We start from the raw sequence: 20352 nt of genomic DNA, 5'->3' as shown, positions 1-20352 counted from the left end.
CATTTCTCACACAAACCACGTTTTCTGCAAATAAGCGTTTCCACAATGGATATTTCAAAAATGACTATTACCTTGCATTGTCCTAACACAGAATGTAACAGAAGAATCTCCAGTCTGAGGCTACTGTAGCACCCAGTCTATTGCAGATGAGAGGTTTGCAGTGAAGGAGACCATGCAGGGTGAAAGGCAGAACATGTGTTCACCTTGGTTCATTCTCCTCTCAACGCCTGCAGCCTTCACTTCCTCCACGAGTCATTATGTATCAGTGTGAATTGAAATCATGTTTTGTTTCCCATTCCTTCTCTCGAAATCAAGTATAAAAGACTTCATTTCAGGAGACCTTGGATCTTTTCAATAGCTCCCAAATGTGCACACACACAAGCATGCTCATATTAGCGAGCATGTGTGTGTGAGTGTCTGCGTACACACACACACACACCTCTGCACAAAGCAGGAGGGATTTTGGTGCTACTCTGCACCTGTCTGTGCATAAAGACATTCCTTCTGGATGTGCAGTCTATTCATTGCATTTAGTGTGCCTACATACCTTTGTTGGGGAGAAAAGCATTGAATTACTACCTTTTCACTGCAATCCCTAAAGGAACTAGCGATAGCAAAGGAGAAGGAAAGAGGGCTGAAAGAAATGAATTATTCCCCTCCGCAAACCTCATGTACTGTATTCTCGCAAAATAATCATTTTCTTTCCAACAGTGCTATCTACTGGTAACATATCCAACTCCACTCACCTATGCAATAAGAAGACATCAAATGACGAAAAACATTTTTATTCAAACATATATCGAATGAAACATACAAAATGCACATGCATGAAAGACTACAAATATATAAAACTATTATTTGTAGGTTACAGCCATCAATATTTCAGACCAAAATGTAAACCCTCCAATTGGGCTAGCTGCTGTATTTACACAGCAGTCTTAGTAAGCATACATTACTGTATCATTAAATGCACGATTCAAAAGCAGTATAATAAACTAATTGAACAAATCTCATAGGTTTAAAATGAAAGGTAACTGGCATATAGCATAATTTCAAAAGCAATCAGTATTGTGGTGTCATTTTCTCTGTAGACTAATACACATTAAGTCATTGTCAAAATGTGGAACACAATCCCTGAAACTTAACATGGGTAATTGTCCTTATATGTTGAGAGTTGAATAGATCACAGCACTTTCCTGTATGTATGGACATGAACACCAGTTAAAAATAAAACAAGGAGCACACTACATTTAGACAGATACTATTTGTAATAAAATATATATATATATATATATAGTACCAGTCAAAAGTTGACACCTACTCATTCAAGGGTTTCTTTACTTTTACTATTTTCTACATTGTAGAATACTAGTGAAGACATCAAATTAACACATATGGAATCATGAAGTAACCAAAAAAAGTGTTAAACAAATCAAAATATATTTTAGATTCTTCAAAGTAGCCCCCCTTTCCATTGATGACAGCTTTGCACACTATTGGCATTCTCTTAAACAGCTTCCCCAACGGTCTTGAAGGAGTTCCCACATATGCTGAGCACTTGATAGCTGTTTTTCCTTCACTCTGCAGTCCAACTCATCCCAAACCATCTCAATTGGGTTGAGGTCAGGTGACTGTGGAGGCCAGGTCATCTGATGGAGCACTCCATCACTCTCCTTCTTGGTCAAATAGCCATTACACAGCCTGGATATGTGTTGGATCATTGTCCTGTTGAAAAATAAATGATAGTCCCACTAAGCCCAAACCAGATGGGATGGCGTATCGCTGTGGTAGCCATGCTGGTTAAGTGTGACTTGAATTCTAAATAAATCACTGACAGTGTCACCAGCAAAGCACCCCTACACCGTCACACCTTCATGCTTCACAGTGGGAACCATACATGCAGAGATCATCCGTTGACCCACTCTGCGTCTCACAGTAATGGAGGTTGGAACCAAAAATATCAACTTTAGATTCATCAGACCAAAGGACAGATTTCCACTGGTCTAATGTCCCTTGCTCATGTTTCTTGGACAAAGCAAGTCTCTTCTTATTGGTGTCCTTTAGTAGTGGTTTCTTTGCAGCAATTAGACCACGAAGGCCTGATTCACACAGTCTCCTCTGAACAGTTGATGTTGAGATGTCTGTTGCTTGAACTCTGGGAAGCTTTTATTTGGGCTGCAATTTCTGTGGCTGGTAACTAATGAACTGATCCTCTGCAGCAGAGGTAACTCTGGGTCTTACTTTGTGGCGGTCCTCATGAGAGACAGTTTCATCATAGAGCATGAAGGTTTGTGTCTGCACTTGAAGAAACTTTCAATGTTCTTGAAATGTTCCGCATTGACTGACCTTCATGTCTTAAAGAGATGGACTGTCGTTTCTCTTTGCTTATTTGAGTTGTTCTTGCCATAATATGGATTTGGTATTTTACCAAATAGGACTATACCACCCCATACCTTGTCACAACACAACTGATTGGCTCAAACACATTTAGAAGGAAAGAAATTATACAAATTAACTTTTAACCAGGCTCAAACATGAATTGAAATGCATTCCAGGTGACTACCTCATGAAGTTGGTTGAGAGAATGCAAAGAGTGTGCAAAGTTGTCATCAAGGCAAAGGGTGGTTACTTTGAAGAATCTCAAATTTATTTAGATTTGTTTAACACTTTTTTGGTTACTACATGATTCCATGTGTTATTTCATAATTTTGCAGTCTTCACTATTAATCTACAATATAGAAAATACTAACAATAAAAACTCTTGACTGTTTCTGTATATAAATAACAAAACAATAATTTTAATAAAGTGCTATTCTTACCTGATTTGACCTTGCTGTGTTGGTATCTGAAAAAAAGATAATCATATAGTTACGCTTCATCTACACAAGTTACATTCTTTGATCGCCTCACATTCAAAAACCATTCTGTTTTTCCACACACACACACACTACTCACCACCAAGCCTGGGTTCACCCAAAGCAAATTCAGAGTAATGAACTTCCTCATTCTCATCTTCCCCTGTTTGACCCTTCTGGCTCTCTGGTAGTAAAAAAAAAAGAAGCCAAAATGTTAACAGTTGTGATTTTTGTGAAACTTCCTATACATTGGTTGGCACTGTGGAACATTCTGGATGTCATCTTGAAAGTCATCTCTACTTTCTCCTTACTGTACCAGTGGAGGCTCCTCAGAGGAGGAAGGGGACTACCATCCTCAGTGAATATCATGCAAATAAACTGTTCAAATATTGTCTTCTCTCTCTCAATGAGTCAACTACTCACCACATTTTATGCACTGCAGTGCTAGCTGGCGGTAGCTTCTGCTTTCAGTATAAAATTCATTCTGATATTTTGATTGGATGGACAACATGTTAGTTCATGCTGCAAGAGCTTTGATAGGTTGGACGACGGCCTCCGGAAGTCGTCATAATTACTGTGTAAGTCTATGGAAGGGGGTAAGAACCATGAGCCTCCTAGGTTTTGTATTGAAGTCAATGTAAGATAACTGTACTCCGGCTACACGGTGTGACCCTACAGAGTACTGTTGAGGCTACTGTAGACTATTTCAAAACAGTGTGTTTAAATCAGTTATTGGTGATAATATTTTTATATATAATTTTATCCAAAAAGGATAACTTTAATGTTTCACTATAATAATAGTGGATGGTCCACCCCTTCCTCCTCTGAGGAGTCTCCACTGCCATATCTATATTGTACATCACATTAGACCCAAAGTGAATAAGTGTATACCTTGGTCTCTTCGTGGATCTGTGGCGTTATCGTAGACTGGGTCATTCTTCTGGGTCAGCGGTAGGTTCGTCACAGCTTTGAAAATAGCGATCATAGCAAAAATGTTCACACAATTGTTGACATAGGCCTAAATTGAAGATGTAGCAATCCAACAAGTTTGATCAGCAATAGTGGTCATTATCAGTGTATTTTACCTGTCTTCTTCCTCTTCAGGTAGAACACCAGAGCACCAACCAGGACCCCAGCAACAACCATAGCAATGCAGGCCACAATGGCCACAGTCCACAGATGGTCATCTGTGGTAAGCAAAAAGACATAAACAAAGAGTATGAGAGAGAACATGCTGGGATATGAGATACATGAGTACTTACTACACAGCTGACTCCATTTGCTAAGTGTAACGAGTGCGCTGAGAGTCGGGAAGCAAGTACAGGGAGTGAGTGTTTTAATAAATAAACACAAAAAACACTAAATACAAACAACGCACCGACATGAAATTGAGTCAATAACACCTGAGGAAAGAACCAAGGGGAGTGACAGATATCGGGAAGATATAACCAAGGAGGGGATGGAGTCCAGGTGAGTGTCATGAGGCGCTGGTGTGCTTGACGATGGTGACAGTATCAGCAGTCTGATGACCTAGAGGCCGGAGAGGGAGCGTGACAGTACCCCCTCCTCGACAAAGGTGATGAACCCGGGGATCAGGAGTGAACCGGTCATGCCGCCTGAAGCGCTGGAACCTGTCACGCCGGCGGAGGCATGAGAGCCCGACGAGCCGGCGGAGGCATGAGAGCCCGACGAGCCGGCGGAGGCATGAGAGCCCGACGAGCCGGCGGAGGCATGAGAGCCCGACGAGCCGGTGGAAGCAGGGGAGCCCGACAAGCCGGCGGAAGCAGGGGAGCCTGGCAATCCTGCGGAGGCATGAGAGCCTGTAGCGGCTCCCGGACCCGGCGTCATTTATATTGACACAATTTCTTCTTTTTTATATATATGCTTTCCTTAGGTGAGGTGTTATTCTGTAACGAGTGCGCTGAGAGACGGGAAGCAATTACAGGGAGGAAGTGTTTTAAAAAATAAACAAAACACAAACACCACACCGACATGAAACAGTCAATAACACCTGAGGAAAGAACCAAGGGGAGTGACAGATATAAGGAAGATAATCAAGGAGGTGATGGAGTCCAGGTGAGTGTCATGAGGTGGTGGTGCGCTTGACGATGGTGACAGGTGTGCGGGATAATCAGCAGCCTGATGATCTAGAGGCCGGAGAGGGAGTATACGTGAAACTAAGACTCTAAATTCATCACAGTTTAAATTGCCCAAGGGCAATCCATAGACATTGATTTGGTTACTTGTATGATGAACTGTCTGTTGTTTGTGATGATGTCATCTTACTGAATCTTTAATAGATTCCAATCATTCAGATGGAGTGATCTAATGTAATCTACAGACATGTGTTACCTTTTATAGAGATATTGATGTAATGAACTCTGATCTTCCAGCAGAAATCACTGAAACTGAGAGGAATGCTTGCACTGAGCATGCCCCCTGTGAACAGCATAGAATGCAAGTGCAGCAAAACAAGTTGTTACCTGTCATTGACGACATTGTTGTCTGTGTGGGGAGTGTGAAGGTCAGGGAGGCTGTCGTTCTGAGCATGCCCTCTGTGAACACAGCACACTGCCAGTGCAGCTGGTCGCTACGGAGGCTGGGCAGGGTCACACTGAGCGTCCTGTTAGGGTGACTCTTTGTCAGGACGTCCTGTTTGACCAGCAGCCACCTGCTCCCCTCCATCCTCATCCAGGCCAGGGTCAAAGGGTCGGTGCTCACCTCCGACACCTCACACCTCACCACCACGGGCTGGCCACCAGGGGGCCCTCCAGATTCAGATACTAAGATAAATAACAGAAAACAGTAGTGTACTGTACTGTACTTTGACTGAAAGAGCAGTAACTGTAACAATGTACTGAACAGCTGATTAAATTAAATTATTAAATGAAAAATGTATGGTTGTCATAGTAACCAACAGTATAAGTGAACAGAGTGTCTGCTCTCTCATTGTTAAAAGACTAAAGCAAAGTTACCTCGAATGGTTGTGATTTTAACCGAGCTGAACCTGTTGTCTTCAAAGAAACATGTGAAAACTCCACTATCCTCAAATGTCACTGGTGAGACCTGCAGTGGGAAATCATATCCGTTGAATGAGGGAGATGAGAATCGGTCACTTCTGACTTTGTCTGATGAAGTCAGAGTAACAGATGTTGGTGATCTGCTCATGGTCCATGCGGCTCTGCTGTATGAGGAACTTGGGGAACTTGACCTGCAGATCAACTTCACCTCACTGCTGTTGCTGCTCTCTCGAAACAGATGATATGGTTTATTAAATGTGTCTGGAATAAAGAAACGTTAAAAGGAAAATGCTGATGATATTGTTTGCCTGTATAGTGCAGTTGTATCACTCTTTTCTTTGTATTATTGAGGACCATCTTCCTGAATATTTAACATTTGGTCAAGTCATGTATTAATATATTACATTCATGTTAATAAATCTTACCTGTTTGTACAGACAGTGTAGTATGAACTCTAAACAACAATTCTCCATTCAGTCTGAAATTGCAGTTAGATCTCCCCTGGTAATTCTGATCGACAGTGTGGATGATCATATGGGCCATTTTGTTGTAGAACAGCGTGGTGTTAGATGTGGAATCTCCATGTCTTTCCCACTGCAGTGTGGCCCCGTCTGGTATGTGGGACACCTCGCAACGCACACTCACATCAGAACCCAGATACACTTCATTACCATTATAGTTTGGTGTCGCTGCAAAAAGGAGATATATTACTTTACTTCAATTTGTTAAAAGAAGATAAAACGAGGGGAAATGTGGAAATCAGTGGTTTACATTTTTACAAATCTAAAATGCTTGAAAATCAATAATGAAATGATTATAACAGCAAAATTTTGTCTCTAATTATGATATTGACGAGGCGATATACATTGATATTTAAAATGATTCAAATTATACACATTGAGAAACTGAACATGATCAATATACCTTTAACCACAAAACTAAACACCTCAAATCTCGCCAGAACTGCTGAAGCTGGTTTGGTTTGCATGAGCACAAACTCTCCAGCATTTTCATATTTTGTTTGCATAGACAGATATCCTGTTCCTTGTGAGAAAGGAGCCTGTGTGTTCCATGAAGGATTTCTACTCATGGAGGAAGTGATTTGGGCTACTGAAGTGTTTGAGTGTCTGCCATCATGTGAGGTCCACATCCATTGGTGCGCTGTCCCTTTCAGAACTGCAGGGGGAACTTGGAGAGTGACTCTGTTATTGTTATTGGTCTCGGCAAGGAAAAATATCTTCGTTGACAATTCTGTGGAGGGAAGATATTCAAAACGATGGGATAAAAAGCTGCAAAATATCTTTATATTAATATTATTCACTGTTCAAATCACACATTTTCTCTCGCTCTCTTTCTCAGATGGCTCCTCAATAGCTTCATCATACTTGTATGTCATGCTTTAAAGGGGCAATCTGCTGATAGAACAACAACAAAGCAGTTAACCTGCTACTGATTTGGGAAACAGCTGAGGGATGGGCCTGGAGATATTTATAAAAATGTCTATAATATTTATATTGTTTACAACTTATATTTGGGATACAGATGGGGTACAACAGTTGAACTAAGCTCATTAGGCAGTTCAAATCTTCAAGAATCAATGGATGTATATCAGGGATGGGCAACTTGGTGGGTGGTGGGGGCCACTAAAACTGAACTCATCATGAGTGGAGGGAAATGCCTTGCAGGTCTGCATAACCACATATGCATAATCCCCCCCCCACCACCACATAGTGAGAAAAACATTTCAGCAGAACCCATCTTGGCAGCAGAGAGAAAAAACATGTTTTGGAGTAAATTTTCTACAATTTTACAAGTTGATTTTGTTTTACTCATTTCCTGCAATTCTACACATTTTGCCATATGGTGAGGAGAAATGTGTGCAGTTTTTAATATGATATCTGAGTGAGACTGACTAACAAAATCAATGTGTTCCCCCCGGATGGTAATTTGACCATGATTACTAAATTTAGAAAGCTAGCAGCAAGACTAACTTACCAATAAAAAAATGTTTAGCTGACATGGACTAATTGACTGACAATCAGTGTCTGCATCATAGAAAAACTGCTGATGCACAAACATATTTAAAAAATGTCACATTGTATATTATCCTATTCTAACTTGCAACAGTAGGTTGAGACCCCGACTGAGAAAAAACTTTCTTTTTTTTAAATGTACTTCTTCTTTCGACCCGAGGGCCGTCAAAAGGGGCGAGTTTCCCATCCTGGGTGTTCACAGCTGCAGGAAGTAGGAGTGCTGAGGCTGCTGTAGCACCCCCTGAAATATCTGATTGAAAATATCCTTAAAGATTCACACAAAAATGCGACCCCCTTGACAAGACATTCTCAGCCCCTCCCCCATCCTCCATTGCTGAAAAAATGTACTGCGTTCCACCCCAAACTACTTCCCGTGGCTATGCTGGTGTATATCATTCATTTAAAGGTCTCCAAATGGATGTAGCAACTACAGTTTACCTCTTTAAATGGTGACTCTTTTATGTCAAATAATTCAACCAGAAACACGTTACTCACGTTCAGCTGAGAGTCCCTGACCGGATCTAGATATCCACAGCAGAATCCACAACAACGTTACACCCATAGAGCCACTGTACTGCCCCATGTTGCTGTATGTTACTGTTCTGTTCCCGTATCTACTCAGTAGCCAACTCATATCATTACTGACATCTCTGATAAATAGGTTCAGGAAATGACTGAAGAAAAGAAGAAGTTCAAGAACTACAGATGTGATGCAATTTAAAATGAGTGCAAATCTGAGGATATAGTACTTTATAAAATCTCACTTTACTTGTATCAGCCATATACTGAATGTAGCAAGCAGGGATTACGGAGCAGGATTAAAGGTTAAATGATCAATGCCACACCACCACCATAATTTTTTTTACATTTATATAACTAAGCAAGTCAGTTAATAAGAAGAAATTCTTATTTTCAATGAAGGCCTTGGAACAGTTGGTTAACTGCCTTGTTCAGGGGCAGAACAACAGATTTTTACCTTGTCAGTTGAGGGATTCGATCTAGCAACCTTTTGGTTACTAGTCCAACGCTCTAACCACTAGGCTACCTGCCGATAATAGGCATCAATGGGATCAAAACAATAGTCAAACATGTCACAGTTTAGCAACATGTAGCAGAATATAATGTAAATGCTGTGCAATTTAAATAATAGAAGTAGTGTTATAACAAGGATGTTACACATATTATAATTAATATGGAAACAAGACATTTTCCTCTTGAAGCAAACAGTGAATATTTTGAAATTCCAAAGACCATGATGTCCAAATGCAACCAAAGGCTTTCAAAACCAAAAGGCCTAACTTGCTACATTATAGCCAGTCTCTTACAACAGTCCATTCAAAGTTCAAAGCTTTCCTAATACAGGACAATCAGATGGTAAAATAAACTGAGACACTGTTGACAAACTAGTATTAACATCCCCATTTATTGTGTACAAACATTACAGACTGAGGATGAATGGAAATGTACATTTCTAGGATGAACTAAATAATATACACTGAGTGTAAAAACATTACTATTTTGTCTTGACCGTTCACCCTCTGAATGCCACACATACGCAGTCCATGTCTCAATTGTCTCAAGAATCCTTCTTTAACCAGTCTCCTCCCCTTTATCTACGCTGATCAAAGTGGATTTAACAAGTGACATCAATAAGGGATCACAGCTTTCATCTGGATTCACCTAGTCAGACTATATCATGGAAAGAGCAGGTGTTCCTAATGTTTTGTGCAGTCAGTGTAAATTATTTAGGTCTTTTGGAAAGATGCTTACAGTATCATAACATGATCATGTTTTCAACATTAGTCTTTGAGGGGAAGGTTGTTGGTGGTTAACACATTATTTTAACACCAGTGAAGTTTCTATTGCCAGACCTTTTGACAGAACACAGTGTGACATGTGGTAATTCAGTGTGAAAGACGTCACTGGTTGGTACAGACATGGGTGGGAAAGCTATATTTCAACACAGCCACAGGCCATAGGCTAGCAACAAGGCTATACACTAGTCTCCTCCAGTTGAGCAGGTTCCTCCTTTTGTCTCTGTGTCTGGGTGCCTGGATGGAAGACACAACAACACATCAACCAGAATGTTTCGTCATAATGTTAATTTAAGTTGTAGTTCACTACAAAATCAAAGTTGGTCATATGTTTGGAGACTTTAAAAGCTCTCTAATGCAGAGAAGGATCCACGTCCCATTTGAAGGCTAGCTCTGCCTCAGTCCAAAACGAAAGAGAAAGGTAGGTACTGTCTAAGGCAGACATTTTAGATGATTCCTCAATGTCCCGTTCCTTTGGGATTGGGTTGGATGTCTTGTTTATGGAGAGTCTACCCAAGAGGGAGTGTCTCTTTACCGTTTGGTCTTCGACAGTAGAGCCCAAGAAGTCCCAGAATTCCTACGGTGGCAGCCATTGTAATCACCCCTCTGACCACTGTCTCGGTGCCCATCCCTATGAAACAGAGACTTCTGTTAGATTATATTAAACATGGGAACCTCTCCAGCATGGTAACCTATTTATTTTGTTACACTAGGCCTATGCCAGGGGAGAGCAGAGGTCCAGTGAGGAAAAATGTGTTTGGTTTGAGATAGGTTGGAACAGATTAGATAAATTTGAAGAGAGTCTATCATAACAAGTTGTTACCTGTCATTGAAGACATTTTTGTCTGTGTGGGGAGTGTGAGGGTCAGGGAGGCTGTCGCTCTGAGCATGCCCTCTGTGAACACAGCACACTGCCAGTGCAGCTGGTCCCTATGGAGGCTGGGCAGGGTCACACTGAGCATCCTGTTGGGGTGACTCTCTGTCAGTATGTCCTGTTTGACCAGCAGCCCCCTGCTCCCTTCCATCCTCAGCCAGGCTAGGGTCACAGGGTCGGTGCTCACCTCCGACACCTCACATCTCAGGACCACCGGATGATTCCTGGGGAATCCACTAGGCGGAACTGCAGAGACTGAAATGGAAATCTGGAGATCATTGGGGATCTGTCATCTGTTCTCTCAAAGATTAGTAAAATAGATTATTCTGAAAAATGCACTGTAGATATTTAAAATGATAATGCTCACCCTTTAGGGTTACCACATTGATAGAGGCAACTAGGAGGTTTTCAAAATAGCAATTGAACCTTCCAGAATCTTCAAACTTCACTGGTGAGAAGTAGAGAGGGAAGTAGTATCCATTGAAGTCCCCGTATGAAAATCTCTCATTAAACGTGTCATTGGATCCGTACATTGTAGTTCTCACAAGGTGAACCTCTTTAGCTGTAGATAATGGGGTCCAGGACCATGATGCATGTATGTACTCATCTGATGTCATACAAAGCAGTGTCACCAGAGAGCTGTTGGAGCTCTCTCTGTACATTGTGAGAGTGGCATCAGACGAAACTGTGGAGAAAACCATAGCGTTGTTCAGTCAGAGGGGAAAGTTTAATTTTATTTCAATCCAAAGTCTAAATGGCATTACGGGTCCATTTTATTGTAAATGTATCACATGTGATCACCATTTATCCATTTAAAATCAGACCAATATTATTGATTGTCAATGACTACTGATCAAGAGGACAACATTCACATTTCACATAAAAGTTTTGATATTTCAGTTAGATAAGAACACATTTTGTACCTTCCTCAATTCTGACAGCATTAGAGACATTATATAACAGTGTTCCATTCTGTCTAAAAGTGCAGTAGTATGCCCCCTGACTGTTCGGATGAACACTGCGGATGATCATGTGGACAGTGTTGTTGTAGAACAGCATGGTGATAGAAGTGGAATCTCCATCTCTTTCCCACTGCAGTGTGGCCCCATCTGGTAGGCTGGACACCTCGCAACTAACACTCACATCAGAACCCAGACGAAATGAAGGCCAAAAGGAAGGTGTAACTGAAAAAACATGCAATTTAAAGATGTTTACAATGTAAACTTACTGTCCAAACTAAAACAATAATGTGAATGAACAATTACGGTGAAGAAATTAATTTTGGAAGCTGGCTTTCGAAATGATTTAATCATTGGAAAGTATTTTGTCATTATGGAAGATTCACGATGGCGTGTCTGTACAAAACAGACACAGAATCTACTTACTTGTTGTGGCGAAGATCTCAATCTTAACCAATGGGACATTTGCTCTTACCAACAAAAACACCCCTGCACATTCAAACTTCGGCTTCACTGTTACGTCAAAGTCTTTGCTGCAAGAAAAGTACTCTGTGAAAGGTGGACTAACCACTAGCCTAGAGGATATTGCTCTGGCTATTTGAATCTCTGAGTATCTCCCATCATGTGAGGTCCACTCCCAGCTGAACTCTGACCAGTGAGGTTGAGCCAGGTCTGACACAGACAGGTGCACACTCTCTGTCTGACCAGAGATCAAGAAGATGCTCCTCTTCATCACTGTGAGTGGACAATGAGACACAGATCTGGTCAAATGACAGTATTAATTCACCCCATAACAGTTTCAAAATGCACAGATTATTTATTGTGAATCTGGTTTAAAGCCCCTTATTTGTTTTAAAAATCAAGGACAACCGATTCAAATTAGAGAATAGGTTTTCAAAGTCTAATCGGTATACCAGTTTCCCTCTGATAGTCATAGAAACTGTCCATACTGTACATGTAATCCTTTAATTTACATTGAAATTGCTTGTCCCAGATATTTGGGTTTTGAATGAAACATTCTGCTTGTAGAGTTTTAAACAAGATGTTCAGAGCAACAAAAGAATGATGATGAAATACATACAGTAAGAACTGAACTCACCCTCAGCAGAATTCCCTGATATGCATAACAGGATCCACCACTGAATAACCATAATGTGGTCCATGACCTGACATTTAACTCCAGTTCCACCAATATCTGAGAAACAACTCCAGACAAAGAGACGGAGCAGAGCACATTCTTACATTGAAACAGCAGCTTGCACAATTTCCGCTATCTTGTTCAGTTCCATCTCGTCATCTCACTATTGCATTCCTCATTGTAGCAACTTGTTCTCTTGATCTGATAACGTGAAGGTTTTCTCAGTTGATTTGAACCGTTAGCATTTGAGCTACCCATTTTGACCATTGAATGCCATTGAACGCCTGGCCAAGCCAGGCGAAATGTCTGATATCTAATTTAATTATAGTCTAATCTAATTTGGGTATAGTTACAGTAATGGAATGGACCCAGAAAATTGTACGTGGTTTTATTCTCAATTACGTTAATAATACTTTAACAAAAACACACCATGGGAAAAAGGTCAAATTTAAACTGGAATTGAACTGGAATTGGAATAGAATCAACTCAAATTAGGAACAATTTTACTTAACATGATCTAAACTGGTGTTACAGGAAGCAGTTTGTTCGTTATATCACCAGACCTATACACTGATTCATTAAAAACATATGGTATGGTAAAGTGCAGTGCATAGCAATGTTATAATGGGGTTACGTCCATTAAGGTTCATTAGCATTAAAGGCACAATGCAGCTTTTTAAACATTTATATTAAATCATTTCTGGGTAACAATTTAGAACTTTACTGTAATATATTTCCATTAAAAGGGTCAAAAAACACTTTTTGGGAGTGGTCTGAGTGGGAAGGGAAAAACTGAAACATAGCCATTATTGGCAGATCGTTTTGGAACTCTTTGTTATTGGTCTAATAACCAATTTACCACATGGTGATGTCATGATGGAAAACCCGAAACTTCCACCCATTCAAACCCGCTGATTAAAAGGTCCTTTGTGGATTGTATTTTCAACCAGAAACTTTCAGGAATTGAAACTTATGATTATTTTTTCAAACTTTTACAGTGTTAGTTTCATCAGCTGTTTTAAATGAACCTTTAAATGGCGGCAGGGTAGCCTAACGGTTAGAGCGTTGGACTAGTAACCGAAAGGATGCAAGGTTGAATCCCCGAACTGACAAGGTACAAATCTGCCGTTCTGCCCCTGAACAAGGCAGTTAACCCACTGTTCCTTGGCCATCATTGAAAATAAGAATTTGTTCTTAACCGACTTGCCTAGTTAAATAAAGGTAAAATAAAAAATAGAAGTTAGAGCCATGGCTCAAATTGCATGGGTTTTGATACTGTTTGATTCCTGAAAGTTTAGTATGAAAAATAGCTATATGAAGCAGGATTAGCATGATAAACATAATACATACATAGCTTAAATGTATTTGATAGACAATCCAATGCTGAAAGCCTTTGATAGTATAGGTCTATGTACTTTCTCAGCAGAGAAAATCTCCCCTCCTTGGTTCCTTATCGGTATGGTACAAAGCATAAGCATGACAAGAGTGTATAAGATCATCCACTCAGTAGCGTATTCATCACAGTCACTGAATGTAGACAGCATAATTATTTTACAACTTTTATGTTTTAAGCAGACCACCATAGTGCCTGTGCCCAAGAACACTAAGGTAACCTGCCAAAATGACTACCGACCCGTGCACTCACGTCTGTAGCCATGAAGGGCTTTGAAAGGCTGGTCATTGCTCACATCAACACCATCATCCCAGAAACCCTAGACCCACTCCAATTTGCATACCGCCCCAACAGATCCACAGATGATGCAATCTCTATTGCACTCCACACTGCCCTTTACCACCTGAACAAAATAAACACCTACGTGAGAATGCTATTCATTGACTACAGCTCAGCGTTCAACACCATAGTGCCCTCAAAGCACACCAGTAAGCTAAGGACCCTGGGACTAAACACCTCCCTCTGCAACTGGATCCTGGACTTCCTGACGTGCCGCCCCCAGGTGGTAAGGGTAGGTAACAACATATCCGCCACGCTGGTCCTCAACACGGGGGCCCCTCAGGGGTGCGTGCTCAGCCCCCTCCGGTACTCCCTGTTCACTCATGACTGCATGGCCAGGCACGACTCCAGCACCATCATTACATGGTAGGCCTGATAACCGACAACACCTGACACAACAGTGGTAGGCCTGATAACCGACAACAACGAGACAGCCTATAGGGAGGAGGTCAGAGACCTGGGCATGTGGTACCAGGACAACAACCTCTCTGTCAACGTGATCAAGACAAAGGAGATGATTGTGGACTACAGGGAAAAGAGGACAGAGCACACCCCCATTCTCATTGACGTGTCTGCAGTGGAACAGGTTGAGAGCTTCAAGTTCCTTAGTGTCCACATAACCAACAAACTAACATGGTCCAAGCACACCAAGACAGTCGGGAAGCGGGCACAACAAAACCTATTCCCCCTCGGGAGACTGAAAAGATTTGGCATGGGTCCTCAGAACCTCAAAAGGTTCTACAGCTGCACCCTCGAGAGCACTGGTTGCATCACTGCCTGGTATGGCAACTGCTCGGCCTACGATCGCAAGGCACTACAGAGGGTAATGCGTACGGCCCAGTACATCACTGGGCCCAAGCTTCCTGCCATCCAGGACCTCTATACCAGGAGATGTCAGAGGAAGGGCCTAAAAATTGTCAGACTCCAGCCACCCTAGGCATAGACTGTTCTCTCTGCTACCGCACGGCAAGCGGTACCGGAGCGCCAAGTCTAGGTCCCCAAACCATAAGACTCCTGAACATCTGGTCAAATGGCTACCCAGACTATTTGCATTGCACCCCCCCCCCCCCCCCCCCTCTTCACACCACTGCCACTCTCTGTTGTCATCTATGCATAGTCACTTTAATTAACTCTACCTACACTTACATACTACCTCAACTACCCGGTGCCCCCGCACATTGACTCTGTACCGCCACCCCCCTGTATATATTGTTATTTATTACTGCTGCTCTTTAATTACTTGTTACTTTTATCTCTTATTCTTATCCATATTTCTTTGAACATTCTCTGTTGGTTAGGGGCTCATAAGTAAGCATTTAACTGTAAGGCTGTTGTATTCGGCGCGTGGGACTACTACAATTTGATTTGATTTGAAAAATGTGTTTTGTAGATGTGCTTTTTTAAGTGTGTGATGATGATGAATGGCTCACACTTGTGACGTGTTCTTAGTGGGTGTTTCATAAATGTTAGAGTTGGGGTTGTTTTCATAGATGTGCTCAGGTATGTCTTGGTCTTAAACAGACAGTTACAAAAATAAAGAAGATCAAAAACAGAGTTACATCTAACATTCCAGTGTCACAGCATCCACTGGAAAAGTTTTTTTTTTTTTTGTGCAAGTATACTGTACTGTAGATACCTTTGTCTCTCTTTGGATCATCTCAGTCAGTGGTAGGTCTGTCATACCTTCAAGGTAGAAACAAAATATTACTTGAGACAGGTCCATCTTAATATAGAATAACATTACATTTAGGAACACAGTATAAGTTAGAAATCAGTGTGGCTACCTGCAGCTGCAGCTGATCCCCCTCCTGTGGAAATCACCAGATCTCATCAGGATCACAGCAACGGCACACACCAACCTAAACAGGGAACAATGATCACAGGCTACAGATTACTCTGTCAATGGCACAGAGAGAGAGAGAGAGAGAGAGAGAGAGAGAGAGAGAGAGAGAAAGAGAGAGAGAGAGAGAGAGAAGGGGAGAGGGAGAGGGAGAGAGAGAGAGTGGGAGAGAGAGAGATACATGTGTGATATGACGGGTTGACACCAGTGCCTCACATTCAATGGAGGCTACTTTTCCAAAAGGTACAAATGATGAGGCTAGAACTGTGGCTGTAGGAACTATGGCTATAGACACCTGTAAATGTATTCTTTGTAATAATGTTTCAGGCAAAACCTTTTATATAGGATGTTCTACGCATAAAATGTCTGTGAGCTACGTACCTATTTCGGCGGGCATTGTGAGGGTCAGGGAGGCTGTAGCCCTAAGAATGCCCTCTGTGAACACCACACACTGCCAGTGCAGCTGGTCTCTACGGAGGCTGGGCAGGGTCACACTGAGCGTCCTGTTGGCATGACTCTCTGTCAGGACGTCCTGTTTGACCAGCAGCCACCTGCTCCCCTCCATCCTCATCCAGGCCAGGGTCATAGGGTCACCGCTCACCTCCGACACCTCACACCTCAGGACCACTGGCTGGCCTCAGTGGTCTACCTTGAAACCCCAAAATGAGAATCTCTGAGGATTCTCCTACATTAATACCCCGTTTGGATGTTCTCTCTCTGCTGAAGCCACCTTCACCGATGTTGCATGTAGTGGTTTTGGGTGCCCAATACCAAGCTGTTCTGTTAGGTTCATCTCCAGAGCTGCAGTTCAACGTCATCTCACTGATGTTGGAACTCTCTCTATACAGAGTGTAGGGAGGATTCTTTGTATCTGAGAAGACATAAGAAAACATACATATTGCTATTAAAAGCATGCCCTGATGCCTCTCGGGTGGCGCAGTGGTCTAAGGCACTGCATCGCAGTGCTAGCTGTGCCACCAGAGACTCTGGGTTTGAGCCCAGGCTCTGTCGCAGCTGGCCGCGACCGGGAGGTGCATGGGGCGACGCACAATTGGCCTAGCGTCGTCCGGGTTAGGGAGGGTTTGGCCGGTAGGGATATCCTTGTCTCATCACGCACTAGAGACTTCTGTGGCGGGCTAACTAGGTCACCAGGTGCACAGGGTTTCCTCAAACACATTGGAGCGGCTGGCTTCCGGGTTGGATGCGCGCTGTGATACCTTCTTAGGGCTGGAATCCCGTTAACAAGATTGATATGACAACAGCCAGTGAAAGTGCAGGGTGCCAAATTCAAATCAACAGAAATCTCATAATTAAAATTCCTCAAACATACAAGCAAGTATCATATACCATTTTAAAGGTAATCTTGTTGTTAATCCCACCACAGTGTCCAATTTCAAATAGGCTTTACAGCGAAAGCACCACAAACGATTATGTTAGGTCAGAGCATGTAAGTCACAGAAAAACACAGCCATTTTTCCAGCCAAAGAGTGGATTCACAAAAATCAGAAATAGAGCTATAATTAATCACTAACCTTTGATGATCTTCATCAGATGACACTCATAGGACTTCATGTTACCCCATACATGTATGTTTTGTTTGATAAAGTTCATATTTATGTAAAAAAAATCTCAGTATACATTGGCGCGTTATGTTCAGTAGTTCCAAAAACTACTATTTTGCAGAGAGCCACATCAATTTACAAAAATACTCATTAGAAATGTTGATGAAAATACAAGTGTTATATATGGAAATATAGATAAACTTCTCCTTAATGCAACTGCTGTGTCAGATTTCAAAAAAGCTTTACGGAAAAAGCAAACCATGCAATAATCTGAGTACGGCGCTCAGAGACCCAACAAGCCAAAAATATATATAAAATATATATATAAAATATATATTGTGCAGTCAACAGAAGTCAGAAATAACATTATAAATATTCACTTACCTTTGATGATCTTCATCAGAATGCACTCCCAGGAATCCCAGTTCCACAATAAATGTTTGATTTGTTTGATATTGTCCATCATTTATGTCCAAATAGCTACTTTTGTTAGCGCGTTTGGTAAACAAATCCAAACTCACAAAGCGCATTCACTAGTTGCAGACGAAATGTCAAAAAGTTCCGTTACAGTCCGTAGAAACATGTCAAACGATGTATAGAATCAATCTTTAGGATGTTTTTAACATAAATCTTTAATAATGTTCCAACCGAAGAATTCCTTTGTCTTCACACCTCTCATGTGAATGCGCATGACCAGCTCGTGGCTGCTGGCAGACCTCTGACTCATTCCCCTCTCATTCAGCCCCCCTTCACAGTAGAAGCCTCAAACAAGTTTCTAAAGACGGTTGACATCTAGTGGAAGCCTTAGGAAGTGCAACATGACCAATATCCCACTGTATCTTCAATAGGGGCTGAGTTGAATATCGACCAACCTCAGATTTCCCACTTCCTGGTTGGATTTCTTCTCAGGTTTTTGCCTGCCATATGAGTTATGTTATACTCACAGACATCATTCAAACAGTTTTAGAAACTTCAGAGTGTTTTCTGTCCAAATAAACTAACGATATGCATATATTAGCAACTCGGACTGAGGAGCAGGCAGTTTACTCTGGGCACCTCTGGGCACCTTATTATCCAAGCTACTCAATACTGCCCCCAGCAATAAGAAGTTTAAGAAGCAGTGCGGCTTGGTTGGGTTGTGTTTCGGAGGACGCATGGCTTTCGACCTTCATCTCTCCCGAGCCCATAAAGGAGTTGTAGCGATGAGACAAGATAGTAACTACTAAAAACAATTGGAGACCACAAAATTGGGGAGAAAAGCGGGTAAAATATAAATTAAATCAAAAGCATGTCCTGATTTATTCCGTTCAACAAGAGGAGAAAATATAAGAAATGCTGAAAATGAACAAAGCTATAAGACATTTGCTGAAAATGTTACTCTAAAAACAAGGAAAACAATACTGACAAAAAATATGTATCATCTACAAAGCCAAATAGTGATAATAGTAACTTTTATACAATTTCACAAGGTACAAACAACAAATTCCTAAGAGATAACGTATTATTCACCATTTGTGATATTCAGTGTGTTGTAGACATAGAATATATCCACTCCATTCCGTAGGATTCTGCAATAATATCTCTCCTGGCTGTGCTGATCAACATTGTGCATGTTCATGCAAGTAGGATTGTTGTAATGTGGTGTTAGAAGTAGCACTTTCATCTCTAACCCGCTGCAGTGCAGTTGAATCTGGCAGAGGAGAAAACTCACAACTCACTCTCGGATCTGAATCAGCTGTCAGTTTGGAATTAACAGACAAAATAAAGTAATTTGAATTGAATTACATAATAAATGTTGCAATTACTCTATGACGGAGATGATCGTGGACTTCAGAGAAGTTAGATATTACTGCACGGACGGAACTAGAAGCACAAGCATTTCACGACACTCGCATTAACATCTGCTAACCATGTGTATGTGACCAATAAAATTGTATTTGATGACCCGTATGTTCTTGAGTCCCTTCGCTCATATCCTATAATATATAGAGTTAGGCATATTGCATTTGAAAAGGTTTAATATTGACAGTCACCAAATGGAAACATTGAAAATATACATATACATTTGACAGCAAAGTTCATACTGAGCCAAGAGAAAATGGTTTGGTTGGCTCTGAGAGAAAGAATCAACTCCATGTTAAAAAGGTTTTTTGTTTTTTTGTTTTTTTAAGAACAAAAAAGTTGTCTTTCTACAGATCTGCACAACCTACTCCCCATTTTCAAAGTGAAGGAAAGTTATAGAATATATATATAACAAATTAAAAAACAAAGATGTCTAATTGCGTACTTCTTCACACCCTAGAGTTAACACTTGATGAAATCACCTTAGGTAGCCATTACAGCTGTGAATCATTTTGAATAATATTCTGCACACCTTTTAGTGCAGAGATGGGCCCTTGGATCAATTTCCACAAAAAAAACTCAGTCGGGAGTGAAGACATATCACATCAAATCAAATGTATTTATATAGCCCTTCGTACATCAGCTGATATCTCAAAGTGCTGTACAGAAACCCAGCCTAAATC

At 41.2% G+C, this 20352-nt stretch overlaps 2 protein-coding genes across 2 annotated transcripts; both read right to left on the bottom strand.

Moving 5' to 3' along the window:
• Positions 1–769: 769 nt before the first annotated feature.
• Positions 770–8630, bottom strand: LOC139406060 (cell adhesion molecule CEACAM1-like). Its single transcript, XM_071148524.1, has 10 exons — positions 8404–8630; positions 6800–7126; positions 6301–6564; positions 5831–6136; positions 5339–5638; positions 3941–4042; positions 3747–3821; positions 2956–3039; positions 2820–2845; positions 770–1196 (listed from the first exon to the last, which is right to left on the bottom strand). Exons 1-10 carry the CDS (start codon positions 8540–8542, stop codon positions 1161–1163), a joined length of 1659 nt encoding a protein of 552 aa, XP_071004625.1. The 5' UTR covers positions 8543–8630; the 3' UTR covers positions 770–1160.
• Positions 8631–9314: 684 nt separating this feature from the next.
• LOC139406059 (uncharacterized) lies at positions 9315–12738 on the bottom strand. The gene is made up of 7 exons (XM_071148522.1): positions 12655–12738; positions 11982–12290; positions 11520–11780; positions 10964–11281; positions 10546–10851; positions 10258–10353; positions 9315–9959 (listed from the first exon to the last, which is right to left on the bottom strand). The coding sequence occupies exons 1-7, from the start codon at positions 12716–12718 to the stop codon at positions 9901–9903; spliced, it is 1413 nt and encodes a 470-aa protein (XP_071004623.1). The 5' UTR covers positions 12719–12738; the 3' UTR covers positions 9315–9900.
• Between the last annotated feature and the right edge of the window lie 7614 nt (positions 12739–20352).

Source organism: Oncorhynchus clarkii, chromosome 3, assembly GCF_045791955.1.
Source record: "Oncorhynchus clarkii lewisi isolate Uvic-CL-2024 chromosome 3, UVic_Ocla_1.0, whole genome shotgun sequence".
NCBI lineage: Eukaryota > Metazoa > Chordata > Actinopteri > Salmoniformes > Salmonidae > Oncorhynchus > Oncorhynchus clarkii.
Note: the sequence above shows the minus strand (reverse complement) of the source record. Positions and strands in the feature narration are given on the sequence as shown.